General features: G+C 27.2%; 1 protein-coding gene across 3 annotated transcripts in view; it reads right to left on the minus strand.

Annotated features, from left to right (window-relative positions):
• Rilpl (Rab interacting lysosomal protein like) overlaps window positions 1-15,499 on the minus strand; it is a 67,107-nt gene that overhangs the window by 39,206 nt on the left and 12,402 nt on the right. For 2 of the 3 annotated variants that reach the window (XM_075362809.1, XM_075362810.1), the window contains exons 4-6: window positions 14,082-14,285; window positions 9,815-9,987; window positions 3,351-3,464 (exon numbers count right to left, since the gene is read on the minus strand). In XM_075362809.1, coding sequence (XP_075218924.1) covers window positions 3,351-3,464; window positions 9,815-9,987; window positions 14,082-14,285 — 491 coding nt within the window. Of the gene's footprint in view, window positions 1-3,350; window positions 3,465-4,906; window positions 5,056-9,814; window positions 9,988-14,081; window positions 14,286-15,499 lie in introns of all 3 variants that reach the window. The other variant, XR_012756083.1, reaches the window with a different exon arrangement.

Genomic DNA, 15,499 nt, shown 5'->3' on the forward strand with positions numbered 1-15,499 from the left:
CACAGATTAAAAGTACTCAGAAGACACTTTTTTTTTTTAAAAAAAGTTTTGATTCGTTAATTATTTCCAGAGATATAACCGATCAAAGTTGAATGCCATTATGCAACTTTTGAAATAAATTATTATTAATAAATTAACAGACTGATATTTAGCAATAATTCGCATTTGCCAGTATGATATTTGAACCTTTTAGCTTACAAGACATCGATTTAAAAAAAAAAAAAGTTAGTTTATTAAAATTGAAATTTTGTTAAAATTACAAGTATGTTTTAAAAACTCTCTAGGCTCTTCTAATTAACCGATTTAAATTTTTCAAAATTAATTTGAAAGTTTGAGTGCTCTATTATATACGATTAAATTTTTAAGTTCTACATTATTTCTGGCTCTACACAATTTGGAAAAATCGCTTTCTTTTTTTAAATCTGGATTGCAAAATTAATGTGCAAAAACTGTCAGACCGATTTTGTTGAAATTTGGTGTGTTGCTTTATCATAACAAGTTCTTTGAGGCAAAATCTGAAGGTCCTATGTAAAAGTACTCAAAAAAAATTCCCAGAAAATCTTGTATTTTCCGATTTGCAATCAATAATACTGTGTGTAAAATTTAATAACAAAACTTTTTTCTATCTCGATCTTCTCTCTAAAATAAAGAATTATCAAGTTATCTAGGGAAACAGGAGAAAAATGGATATTTTTGAAATTTTTATACATTTTGTTTAATAAAAATTTAAGCACCCTTTTTCAACTGGCGCATAACGAAATAAGCATTTCTGATGATATTCTGGAGACATTAAAGTAAAAATTAGCTACAATATAGAAAAAGTCAAAACCCAAAACAGATATTATATGGCTATATTATATGGGAAAATGGAAGAACTGTGAGAAATCATAGTACAACTAGAAAGTTTCTCTAAAATTATAAATCCAGATTATTATATGCAGTACCATTTTAGAAGCAAGTTTAAAGTAGAGCTATGAAAGTCAGTAAAATTTAATAACACCATTTACCCATTAGCAGCATTACCAACAGTACTCAAGTACTCAATTGTAAAACTTAATATTAATTATTATATACTAATCTTACAAACTTAATATTAATTTTTACATATTAATCTTATACAAAACAATCAGGAAAGTCACATTTATCCAACAATACCAATTATTACATCAGTAACTTAATTTGAGATCGGTCATAAAAAACTGTTGATTTCAGCTCGACATTTCTAGCTTATTATGTTGAATTACAGGATAAAACACATATGTTTTGTTTACTCATATTTATGTAATCAAAGGAATACAAAAAGAGGAGGGTTGTTTCTTTTCAGATGTGTGCATCAACAGTAAAATGTTTTATGTATATAGATATGAAAACCACCTCTTTTATTCAATGTACTAAAATTTTTAAAAAGATGATTTTTAAACAATGTATACTATATTAAAAGAAAAACTCAAATTACTGTCATAATTATTGTTTATAAACATAAAAATAAATAAATAAATCAGATAAATCAATCGCAGTGTGTTACTGCAGTAAAACTTTACAATATAAAAATAAATGTTTTCAGAAAATATTTGATTGCGGTTGCTTTGCAACATTCCATCATTTTTTTTTACTAATATACATTAAAAATACTAGAATTTTATCAATCAAATAAATATTATTTCATAATAACATCAATAATGTCATCATAATTAAAATAATTTTTAATAAACACTATTCAAGTAATTTCTATGTTGTTATAAAATAAGTTATAAAAAAGTTGTATAAAGTTAGTTATTTTATTATGAAATAAAAACTGGAGTATTTTAAGCTTAAATATTTAGTCAATACAACTTGAAGTTCAAGCAAATATTCACAAAAAAATATTTCGAAGTGGCTGAATTCATTAAAAAATTAGAATTGGATTAAACACCATGATACAACACATGTACACTGCGCTTTGTTTATCAAAATAATCATGTCTAGATAATGAATCACAATTTAGCAACGTTCACCCTATCCAGATCTAATACCAGTGATTTCTATTTATTCCTGAAAATCAAAAGTTTAGTCAAGCAACCTCCTATATTGGATCCATGGAAGACACAAAAACAAAAATGACCAAGACATCATGATCCTTTCAACAAAAGGTATCCAGCATTTCTTTAAAGAATTGATAAACGTAGTAGTGAACTAAAATGAGTGTTTGAACTATTAAGCTGTAGGTATTTTTCTTTTTCTGTTTAGCCCCTGGAACCACCATTAGTATTATTTCAGAGGATGAATTAGGATGATATATATTGAGTGTAAATGAAGTGCAGTCTTGTATAGTCTAAGCTCAACCATTTCTGTGTGGTCAATTGAGACCCAACCACCAAAGAACACCGGTATCCACAATCTAGTATTCAAATTCGTATAAAAGTAGTTGCCTTTACTAGGATTTGAACCTTAGAACTCTAACCTATAGATCTAGGAATGACAAACACTTCTTTTTTTTTTGTGAATTGTTGAACTCATGAGTCCCTCACATTAGAGTGCGGCAATTTCACTGACATACTCAATTAAATACTTCAGTTTATTATTTTTTTCTAGCTACTGGATGAACTACAATGTCAAAAATGACCAGCGTAGAAATTGGTAAAGAATTAAGTAATTTTTATTAATAGTTGCATAATACATGAAATCATTTCTATAATGGGTATTGTACCAAACCAAATTCAGAATAAAACAAGGATTAAAATGCAACATGCATCTTATTTTTATTAATTTACACTGATGAGTAAACTGTTTTAAATTAGGCTTTAACTTTTATTGTACAAGGTATAGTTGACATTTTTATAAACTTACATATTTAATAAATTCTTAGAACTCTAAGCTATAGATCTAGGAATGACAAACACTTCTTTTTTTTTTGTGAATTGTTGAACTCATGAGTCCCTCACATTACAGTGCGGCAATTTCACTGACATACTCAATTAAATACTTCAGTTTATTATTTTTTTCTAGCTACTGGATGAACTACAATGTCAAAAATGACCAGCGTAGAAATTGGTAAAGAATTAAGTAATTTTTATTAATAGTTGCATAATACATGAAATCATTTCTATAATGGGTATTGTACCAAACTAAATTCAGAATAAAACAAGGATTAAAATGCAACATGCATCTTATTTTTATTAATTTACACTGATGAGTAAACTGTTTTAAATTAGGCTTTAACTTTTATTGTACAAGGTATAGTTGACATTTTTACAAACTTACATATTTAAATATCATTTTCTACATAAAATTATTAACCTCCTTAGGAAAACTACCGTAAAAAAATACTAAGAGCAAGTTAATAGTAGAGTAAAAAAAAAATAAAAACTTACAACTTCCTAATTCCAGAATCCGACCTCTTCCAGGGTGCATCATCAGGTTCATAAGGAAGGGGACCCTGTACAGGCAATTCTTCTTCGCTGCCAGATCCAGAGGCTGACCTAGGACTGTAAAATAACAATAAATTATAACTAAATAATAAATGATTTATCTTTAAATAAGTTTAAAAACAAAATGCCAAAGAGAACCTTTCATAGATACGTATATATAAAGTAAAAACAAGCACTACTTTATTAGTGGTTAATTAATTATGCATCCACAGTATTTTTTTAAATTATATACTTAGATAACATTTGTTTCGGGAAAAAAATCTTGTGAAAATAACTTAATGTAAATCTTGATAAAAAGAAATAATTGAAATATTAAGTACGTGTTTGTGTTTTTTCTCAATAATATTATATCAACATTAAATGCTCTAACAATTTTTCCCATTTTAAACAAAATTTGAAAATCAATTTGTTTCTACAACCATAAGAAGGGAACTAAATAAAAAATGAAAACAAATAAATTTTAAATAAAAAATATAGGTTTTTAAAAGTTAATTTCTTTTTTTCATATTACCTAAAATTATCATTTGCTTCTATTAAGATAAAGAAACTAACTTGAGGCATTAAAAATATAATACTAACATCTATCATTATTTTCATACGATATAAAAATAGTGCAACCACTATAAGTAGTTACAGATAATAACAACGTATTGAAAAATAGCATACATTTTCTTTTTCTTCATGTTTTAGGGCAACTATAGAAGCTCAACTTCCAATACTTTCTTGGATGACCTAAACCTCTTTTTCCGACTGCCTTAAATTTATATAACAGCCTAAATATTCTTAATAATTCTTTCTTTTCACATAATCTGTTAAAATTTCCCTATAACTTTTAATCTCTTTTAATCATACATTAAAAACATTTTAAATTTATTTCACTTCTAGTATTAAGCTGTATCCTACAATATATCATAAATAGCACATTTCTGCTGACTGAATTCTTTTCTTGGTTTGCTTAATAAGACACAATGCTTCTGCTCCTCACAGAAAAGCTGAGATTGATGTCATATCATAAAATTATTAAAGTTTCTTTCTGTACTTTATTTTTCAGAGTAGTAGTACTTAAATTTTTCAATTTTACCCTGCACATGATTCACCCCAAACTAAAATTTCATATGCAGCACTCGATCCTCAAAACTCTTCTTTTTTTTAGTTCAAATTTAAAATTAATGAAAATGGGATGGTGTTATAATTAGTTCCTTAACAATAAGTGCCAATCTCCGTAGCACAGTGGTAGCATCTCAGCCTTTCATCTGGAGGTCCCAGGTTCGAATCCTGGTCAATTATGGCATTTTTCATATGCTACAAATTTCCATCTTCATATTCCCATGTATAAGCTCTTTGTGTACTTCTGCGATGAATTAATTCATCAGTCAAAAAAAAGTGTGTAACTCCATTAACAATTTTATTATTTTGAGGAAGTCCTTGCTATAATTAATAAACTTAAACATTGATAGAAGAGCTCACTTACACCTATACATTTAAGAACAGTAACTCACCAGCTTTATTCAGGATTAGTCATGGATGGGTAGAGGAATTTTTGGAACTGACAGGTACGGTTTGGAAGAGGAGACGTGGCCAGCAGTATTTGACGAGGTGACGAGGTTCCGAGGAGTTGGAAGATGCTACACCCTCTTCTCGTACCAACCTGGTACAACATGGACCAACAAAACACACATGCACAAATATACAAGCATAATGTGTTAATACAGGCAAAACTAAATAAATTTATTTATATACCACATTTTCATAATCAAAAGACATTTCTTGCAGAAAATATCAAAGAAACATTTTTTAAGCACCTTGTTGATGTTAACTAATTTTAACTGATAATAGTCCCACAACTGATATAGTTCATATTTTATGAATATAATTTTAAATAAATAAAGGTTAAATCAGTAGTAAGACTGATCTGAATTAACAGATACTGCATATAGTAATTTTGAGAAAAAGTGTCACACCAATGCCAAATAATACTTAAGTAAAGTATTTAGCTGCATTCGATGGTCTTTTGCCAGAAACATTCTGATACTATATGATCACAAGAGGGGGCCACTCTTGTTCTCGAGTGATACCTTTCTGAGCAAAACAAATTATGTTCCACAAAAATAAAAAGTATGGTATTTTTTCTAGAGAATGTTTCACAAGCTCAGGTTTGAGCCTGATTTTGTTTTGCAATTACCTTTTTTTACTCAATCATACCTTTCACAACCAGCTATGAGTGATAATTAAAATTATGACTATCTCACATACAGAAGTCTAACCTGACAATAACTTAGATTTGCTTTTAGGTAGGTTAAAAACAGGTGGTAGTAGTGTTTTTAACTGATATGAGACAAATGAGTTAGTTTATATTCAATGAGAAAAGCAGGTTGACTATTTTTAATTTAAACACTCACTACCAGCAAGCGTGATAAAGCTGTAAAATTTTTGGGCTTCTATTTGGATCCTAAATTGTCTTTTAAAAATTACATTGATTTTCTAAAGGAAATGTTACTTACGTAGATTTACTTAATACTACAGAGTTTCAATAGATTGATTTATTTTTTACTATGCTCACTTTCGGTCTTTGTTATTACATGGAATACTAATGTGGGCTCAAAGCAATGATTGGAAAAACCAATTTTAATGTTTTCAAAAAAAATAAAAAATCACAACTATCGCTGTTGTTATCCTATGTTGTGTGATGCACTACTAGTTGTAAGGTTTTATGAACCCATTGTAATTGCAATGTTCGCTCTCCTGTCCTGTACATATCGGTTATTTTATAATTTATCTGTTTTGATCTAAGGACCTGAATCCTGTTAAATTATGAAATGTTCTATACTATAAATAATTTTTAAATGCACAGTGATAATAACAAATGCTGGAATCTAATACTATATTAAAAACTGATTATCACCAATCAATAAAGCATGAAACAGTGTTAGAAAGGATGATGCAGTGGAAAGCTTCATTATACAGGCATTAAAGCTGGACTTGTTAAAGAGAAGCACCTCCCAGTAAGATCTAAAGAAAATATTTTAGAGCTCTGTATCAGAGTATTTCTAAACAAGATATGAAATATGTGAAAAATCTGGTACCAATATCTAATAATGTACTTATTAAATTATTTCACTTTTTACAACTAGAAAGTTTTCCTGTAGTGGTTAAGCATGGCCATATCTGCATAAAAAGTCACGGCCATGCTTAATGGCCATAAAAATTAACCTTAAGACAATAATCTAGGACTGGAGACAACTAACAAATATAAGAAAATTATGAATTGGCATGGCCTAAAATTATTTGATACATAACTTGAAACAAGAACTATCAACCACCAAACAAGAACCACTTGATTATCTGCAAGTTACCTCACCTACAGAAAGAGCTGTTTAGTTCCACATAACATAATAATGATAGCATTCATAAAGATTTATATTTTTTGAGACAGACATAACTGGAGATTTAATTCACTGGTTTTTATTTAATTTATCAAAAGGTTTTGTTGAATAATTAATTAACTTAATTAATTTAATTTACTTAATTAATTTAATTAATTTGTTAATAATTAATTAATTAACTTACACGGTTTAACTCTGGTTTTATATATATATATATATATATATATATATATAATACTAAACTGTTTTAATTCAAACTAGCCTGCACTAGTAGTACAAAAATAAGAGCTGCTATGAGAAATTACATTTAAATTAGTCTATATATTTTAATACTTTATAAACGCTCTTTCCAAAAGATTGGAAAAATTCACCAATGAAAACTACAGACTCAGAAATGAAATATAGTAACATAAGTATATTCTTATAAAACACTATGTGTAAATACACAAATCTTGAACGTAATTTAAAATAGTAATGTAAGTAACAATAAAATCAAACTAAACCAATCCATTTATTTTATTTTATTTTTTGCAAGGGAGGAAATAGCTTTTTAAAATCATTTACTACAAAAGGAAAAATATCCTTAAATTTAACGTTAATTCAAATTTTAACTGCTTAATATTGAAGTATCTTATGATCAAGAAAATATGGCACTTAAATAAATAAAAACACAAATTTGAACTAAACAATAATAAAAACAAATAAAATGCATATCATTTTAAAAACAAAATTAATACTGCACAATAAAACACTGAAAAAAACAATTTAAGAAACATAACATTATTATAATATCAGCAATAGTTATAGGAAGTGGATCTCTGATTTAAAATAATAATTGAAAACGCATAATCACAACTGAATTTTCTAATTTCTAAATACATTTTTAAATATTCTAACATTATTACACAAGGATTTAATTGTTTTAAAAACTGAATCCTGCAATTTCTTCAAAAGGAATCTACCAAATCCCTCCTGCCTAATCCTTGTAAAACTGGAGGAAACAAGCATAAAAGAAAAAATAATAAGAATATCAATGTTCAAAGAAATAAAAGCTTAGTTGCAAGCAAATATAGTTCACCATTCCTTGATACGCTTCAATAAATAGATTTAAAAAAACAATAATTTACAAAAAATCTGTTAAAAAAAATGGTTAATAATTATATTATTTTTTAAATTCATTATTTACTTGCATTTTAATAATACCATTCCCACTAAATTTAATATTTTAGTGAATTTTGGTTTATTTATTAATAATATATATATTTTTTTAAATCTCATTTTTATATCTGTAAGAGGAAATAGATAAAATTTAGAATGTTGACAACCCTACATTAAAGGATTTGATTTTCATGCAATTTGCTTCACTATTGTAACATCATTAGATATGGATGTGTCATCAGAGTTGCTTTTATCTTTGTTGTTTTAATTTTGTGGGTGGCCAATCACATACTAAGTGTTTAAACATCATTTACATGATAATAAGAATAATTACAATAGTTATTATTATAATCAAAATAATTGACAAGCTGTTTTAATTATTCTATTGTTCCCTAGAGTGATTAATAATTATATACAATTACATTCCACTTATATAAGTTAAATAATGAAAATGCATATAATTAAAAGCACAGAAAACAATCAACTTAAAAATCTAAAATCTAAAGCGACTATTCTTTGTTTATAGTGTACAATTTATATTTTGCATAAAAAAAATATTAAAAAAAAATGCATGCACACATTTAATATCAATACGTTTTGCGTAATGTAGTATATCTGACAAAAAGGTTTTCGCAAGCGACTTCCAGTCCAATTCTGTTACAAAAATAACACAGTAATAACAGGTTCTGTTATTACAAAAGAAATATAATTTTTTTACTAAAATTCATGAGTTTGTGGAAATATTTGTTATTAACAGATTTTACTTTGATATATAGTATATAAAAAGCCACCCAATGATGAACATCAAATGAGCTGTGCTGGACAACAAAAAAAATTTGTAATAAACACATTTTTCAGACGACTGTTCTTTCTTTCTATATATACTTCAATCATCTTAAATTTATATTTGAAAACAGAAAAGCTGACTGGATTTATTAGAGCACCTAAACATTATACTACATTATCGTTAAATCTAACCCAACCATCTATATTGAAGTTGCAACCAGAACTGAAATTGACAGAACAAAATTCAAATTTAATTACAGTTTATTGACAGTTTAGTGAAGGTGGTAGTAACCACCTCTACTACCAACATCTGTGAAACATTTATCTTATTCACTCTTTTTGATATTATGTAATTATATATCTGTCCTTTTAATTTTCCTTAAATTTTTACGATTTTTCGGAAATTAAGATGATCAAATCGTTTAAAAATGTCATTTTTATTTAAGCTGAACAACTTATTAAAAGGTTCTGGGATGGGGGAAAACTTTATGTATAATTTAGTTTAGATTTTTATTTGTTTTTAAAAGATTAAGAAAAAAGGAAGTGGAAAGAAGTATTCAATTTCAACTTAGCAACATTTTTACACAACCTACACTACTATATACTGTAATTTACAACTCAAAATGACATTATAAATATTATAAATTTACAACATTAGTTAACACATAGATAATATTAATTTTAATTTTTGTTTCCCAGTTGTAGCTAAAAATGGTATTTGGAAACTCAGTAAATGTGTGAAAACATAAATGTTATAGCCAGAGTCAGATTTTAGCTGAGTAGAATTAAAAACTGCCCGAGTGTGAACTACATAACAATTTAATAAATGTTTTATAACTTCCAAATAATTTAAGAATGGCAGTAATACCACAATAATAAACATTTCAGTCACAACAATCACAACAGGAATTAACAATTCCTAATCCTAATTCAACTCCTCTGCTCTGAATTAACAACAAAGAAATTTAAAAAAATATATAAAAAGTAGAGGGCTGTTGGTAGTTTTATTTCAAACAAAAAAAAGCTGTGACAAAACAATATTATTAAAATAAGACATTGGTAAGATAAACTATAACTTACATTTCTGCTTGCTTTGGACGATACATTTCTAATTCATCTTCTAAATCACTCACTCTAGCCTTCAGTTCATTTCGTTCATGTAGTATACCTTTCAGTTCAGACGTTGTAAATCTAGGTCTATTTGGATCATCAAGATCATACACTGCTTTATTTACAATATTTGGAGTTTCAGCCTGAAAAAAAAAATTGAAATTATTCATTAAAATTGTCAATTTTAAAACTTAACAACTGATTTGTTAAAATATTAACAAACCAGCATAACATATACGCGTGGTTGCACTAGTAACCACGCATATTAAACATACATCAGTACCTCTGAGGATGTCCTCAAATTCAGCTGTATAAACATCAATATAAAATTATATATATATATATATTTTTTAAATAAATAAAAAATTCAATAAAATTATTGTTAACTTATTAAAAATCAATTTTATGTCACAAACTTAATAGTCCAACAATCATTACATTATAATGCTCAATATTATACACAATATATATTTTTTAAATATATTAATACACAATTTTATAATACTGTACATACAGTTGAAGAATACCATGAAAAACTTCAGCATTAAGTGTAGTAAGTTGTAAGATTATATATATTCTGTTTTGGTGGTTTATTAACATCTGTAGTAAAATTTCATTAATTTAATCAAACATAAAATGGTCCACATGAATAGTGTTATAAATTAAATTAAAGCCACTAAAGCACAGATTTGGTAAAAATTATTCAGTTCAGTTTAATCAATCGTAAATTATCTACCTTATTTATATTTGAACAAAATGTAAAATTACATGCTTAAAGTATTGATCACATAAAAATAATTATTTTTATTTTAAAAGATGTGAAATTATTACTGTAGAAGTATGAATGAATCTCTGAGATAAATCATCTGGAAACTGAGAAACAGGCAAATTATTCATATAAAAATATATTGTTTTATATAATAAAAAAAAGAAATTAGAAAAAAATTCTTAACATTTTATTAAATAGACTTGAATGACTTGTCCTACTTCCAATAATGCAAATTTAAGAACTCTTAGGTTTATACAGCCTACAAGAAAGTCTTTTTTTACAATAAAGTAAAACTATTCATATTAATATTGGTTAATTCTGCTAAATCTGTGTTGACTATTTCTCAAGATCAAAATCACTTAACATGTGTTTAGAATTAGTCCAGTGTTTGACGGTTTTTCACTCAGAATTCTTTTGGACAAAACTGATTGATGTGAAATTTGGACAGTAATTAGGGAACAGCTTAAGGAACAAAAGTTATATAGTGCTGATGTGTGCTTTTACCCTGAGGAGTGGATGCCACCCCTTCTCGGGGGTGGAAATTATTACATTACAAATAACAACAGAAATTGATGGAGGAATAAATTCTAAGCAAAAAATGTTCTATAAAAATTTTTTGAGAGTCAATACTTTTTGAGTTATTCGTGATTAAAAATTTTTATTTTTCATCCAACCATTAAACAATTTTTCACAAAAACCCAAAAATCTTACCTTTTATCGAAAAAATTATTATTAGCAAAAATGAAGCTTATAAAATAATAAAGAGATTGTTTTTTTTATAAATGTAGATGTAATACAAAGTGAGTTATGCCTTATTGAAGGTAACTTTTTGTTCACCGAAAACTGAAGTCAAACCTTTCAATGTTAAATAACGGAAAATTTTTTGAGGAAGACTTATAGGATATTTTTCAAAGTACTTGAAAAGACCTTTAAAATTAGGTTTGGTAAAAGTAATTAGAATGAAAAATAACAAAGTTATGATGAAAATAAAATGGTTGTCTTGCTTTTTCGGAGAAAAGAAACAGTAATGTAACAAATGGCTTTTCTGCAAGAATTGGATTGAACGTAATCCTTTTACAAATTACTTTACTTAAGTACTAACAATATTTTCTAGAAGTTTGACTAATTTGGAATGCCTAGATTTGAAAAAAAGGTTGATTCAAATTTGAAAATATTTTTGAAATTTCTTAAAAAATTTTCTTTTTTTCTCAATAATTCAAAACTAAAGAAAATATGTAAAAAATATAGTACAAAAATTTAGTTATTTTCTTTACTGAAAATTCTGTTTTTTTTTTTTTTTTTATTTCCGTAGAATAAAAATTGATCTAGATATAATCATTAAAAGTTTCCATTTGAGTGCGAAGGCCACCTTCCCCAAGCCCTTTAAAGTCAAAAATATCAAAAACAAAGGGCTCAAGGAACCTGAACTTTGCATGCCTTGTAGCCCTTGAAATTCCATGCAAAATGGTTTTTTTAATAGTTACCAATCGCATTTTTTTAGTGAAATTTTCAGAGCATGTAAATTTTTATATTCTTGACAGTTGCAATATATTCAATGTTGCAATAAATTATAAATTACATTAACAACTGTAAAAAGTTTATAATTCATTATAAATACACCATTAAAACATTTTAAGCTGTTGAAAACTTCTTTTTTTTTTGTCATTAGGGTGGATTCCAGGGGTTTCAATGTTGTAACACGTCATAAATTATGTTAGAGAATAAGGAAAAATGTTTATCTTACACATTTAAATTATTTTAAGCCACATACTCTTGCATCTGCTTTTACCCCAGTTAATAATTTTAACAATTTTTTTTATTACCTCATAAATTTATTCAAACATAAAATGGTCCATATGAATAGTGTTATAAATGAAATTAAAGGTTTTTTTTTACCTCCAGAGCCACCGTTAGGCATTCTCTAGAGGATGAGATGAATGATTTGTAGCATGTGTGAAAATGCCATGCCTGACCGGGATTCGAACCCAGGACCTCTGGATGAAAGGCCGAGACGCTACCACTCACACCACGAAGGCCGCTCATTAGGAGTGGTTATTAAGGGTTGAAATGTTGCCATAAATCATAATATAAACAGTAAAGGGATTTTAATTCATTATAAATACACCATTAAAACATTTCAAACTGTTGAAAACTAATTTTTTTTAATTTCATCATAAGGGGTAGTTTCTAAGGGTTGAAACGTAGTAAAAAAATCATACATTATATTCCACAATATAAAAGAATGTTTATTGTACATATTTAAACATGACTTCAATCTATGAAACATTTAAATCTATGTTTTTGAATTTTTTTAACAAGGGATAGTTTTTACCGCCAAAAAACAAAAAGCACACATCAGGAACACATAACTTTTGAAGCAGAGGGTTAGATAAGCTTAATTACAAATTTTCATGAATATCGATGTTGTCCGAAAGAATTCTGAGGTAATACTCTATTTTTAGTATCAAACACTAGACTAAATAAACTTTAATTTTTAATAGAATGTAATTAAATTCAAATTTGTTATTATTTAATGCATTTTTATAGCCTACTAAATATAACATCAATATTGTAAATATAAAAAAATGAAGTATGTCAACAGCTGGCTAACAGCAAATAAATGTTTGATTTATCATGCACTACAAGTTCCCTTTATTAAGCCCTTTTTATTACTTCTTCAAAGACTAGGTGATTTCTTCACAAGCACTTATTGTTCTACCCTTCACTTTCACTATGAAAAAAACAGAAAACTATCTAAACCTTTGTTGCCAGAATAATTAACAGATTTTTTTCTTTTTTGTCTTTATTCTGAATAGTCACATTTTTAGGAGGAAAACTATATTTACCAGAACTTGGGAAAGAAAATTATCTATGAATCCAAAAAAAGAAACACCTTGTCAGTTTTAATTATTGCACATAACTTTTGTTGTGTTTATGTTTAGGTCAGTTTAAAGACCAATCTAGCACTTTCAATTTGACATCAAACATTTAGTTTCTACCAGTCTCCATGCTCTTCTTCCAGCTTCTAGTTCCCAGTTTTAAAAACATTACAGATCTGTAAGTCACACTTCAGCTGAGAGGCTTGCTTTTTTTTAAGCCTCTGAGACCACCTTTAGATATTGCTTCAGAGGATGAGATGTGAAATGAGAATTTTGTAACACATGAAAATGCCATGCCTGACCAGGATTTGAACCCAGGACCTCCAGATGAAAAATCAAGACTTTACTCCTCATGCCTCATTTTTTATCTTACTAAACAATATATTCAGTCATTTTTAATCATTTTGATTTTGTAACTCAAAGGGATTTCACAAATTAGGATGGTTTTTTTTTCAAACAGCAGAAAATCTTATTTTGACTTACTCAAATTCACAAACAATAAATAAGACTACATAAACCATAACATAAAGCATCGTTAAAAAACTGATCAACTATATAAACAATAAAAAAACACATCTTCAACACCAACCGATAGCCTTGATAGATCCTCATTTTCTTTCTGAGCTAATCCCAAATGTTGGCGAAGATATTCTAATTCACGCATTTGTTCTTGAGCCTGAGCAAATAAATCAGCTCTTTCATCAATCACATTTCGTATTTGAATCTGACTAAGCCGATGCTTACGTCGCAGTTCTTTACCAAGATTAGTCAATCGTTCATGCTGACCCCTTAACTGTAATCAATATCAAACACAAAAATAAAACTTTTACTAGATTTCAAAATAAATAATAAAAACTTAGCAATACTAAACACTGAAAATGTTAGGTGAATGATTTCTAGGGCAGCCACTGACTAAAATTATTACGGAATAAATAGGTGATGTCATATGGTAAAGCAGCATCTGGTGTATAGGAATATTAGAAAAAATTGCAGGACTGAAAGATAAATTAAATACAGCAATTACCAAGTTCTCATTATGCCTGTGCTAAGTATTAAACTTTTTGTCAGGAGCTTCACCATGTTCTAAATTTCACAAAATTTGTAAAATGGGAAACAGCTACGTAAACAGGATTTTTGTTTCATTAGATTTAAAGAAAATCTCAATTTATAAAAATATTAAACTATAAAATAACATTTTTAAAACTATAAAATTTTGTATTAGTTTTGTATTTAGTATTGAAACAGAACGAAGATATAATCATAATAAGAAATAAGAACAGTATTCACACTGAACATATAATTTAGAATTATTTAAAATATTCCACCATACATGAAACCAAATTAATAAAAAAAAGAGACTTTCCAGCTAATTTAATTTCTCAAAGTTCTAAATTTATTATACTAAAAATTGATGTTTATAATTTTTACATTTTAGTAACATTTTTCTGTTAATTTTTGTACTTAAAAGCTGATTTTTTTTCATAAACTTTATTACATCAATTTTTCAGAATTAAATTTTTTCCAAGTTTTAATTATAAAATTTATGCATTTATTAGTCATTTAACAAATTTATTGTACTTCAAACCTAAAAAAGCATGTTTTTCATCATTAAATTTTTCTGTTTTACATTGGATATCAAGAAAACTACGGGAAATAAAGTTGTGGAACCTGTTTTATTCAATTTTTCAGGTTATAAAACATAAGAAATCATGAAGTTTATCCCCCTTACATAACGCCTTAAAAATGCCACAGTCTACTGTACTATGTGATCTACCATTACCCTGAGATCTAAAGTAGCACCGTCCCACGTACTTGATTAGTGTCCCACCTAATTTATTTTAAATAATAAATTAATATTATATACAAATTCTATAATGTTAATCAGACGAGGTAAATGAGTAAGACAAGCATTAGGTTAAGTAACATCATACGATATCAACATAACCTAATGCTCACTTTGCTTGCTAACCTTGTCTAAGTAACATTAAATATACAAAACTATATATA

Source organism: Lycorma delicatula, chromosome 4, assembly GCF_047948215.1.
Source record: "Lycorma delicatula isolate Av1 chromosome 4, ASM4794821v1, whole genome shotgun sequence".
NCBI lineage: Eukaryota > Metazoa > Arthropoda > Insecta > Hemiptera > Fulgoridae > Lycorma > Lycorma delicatula.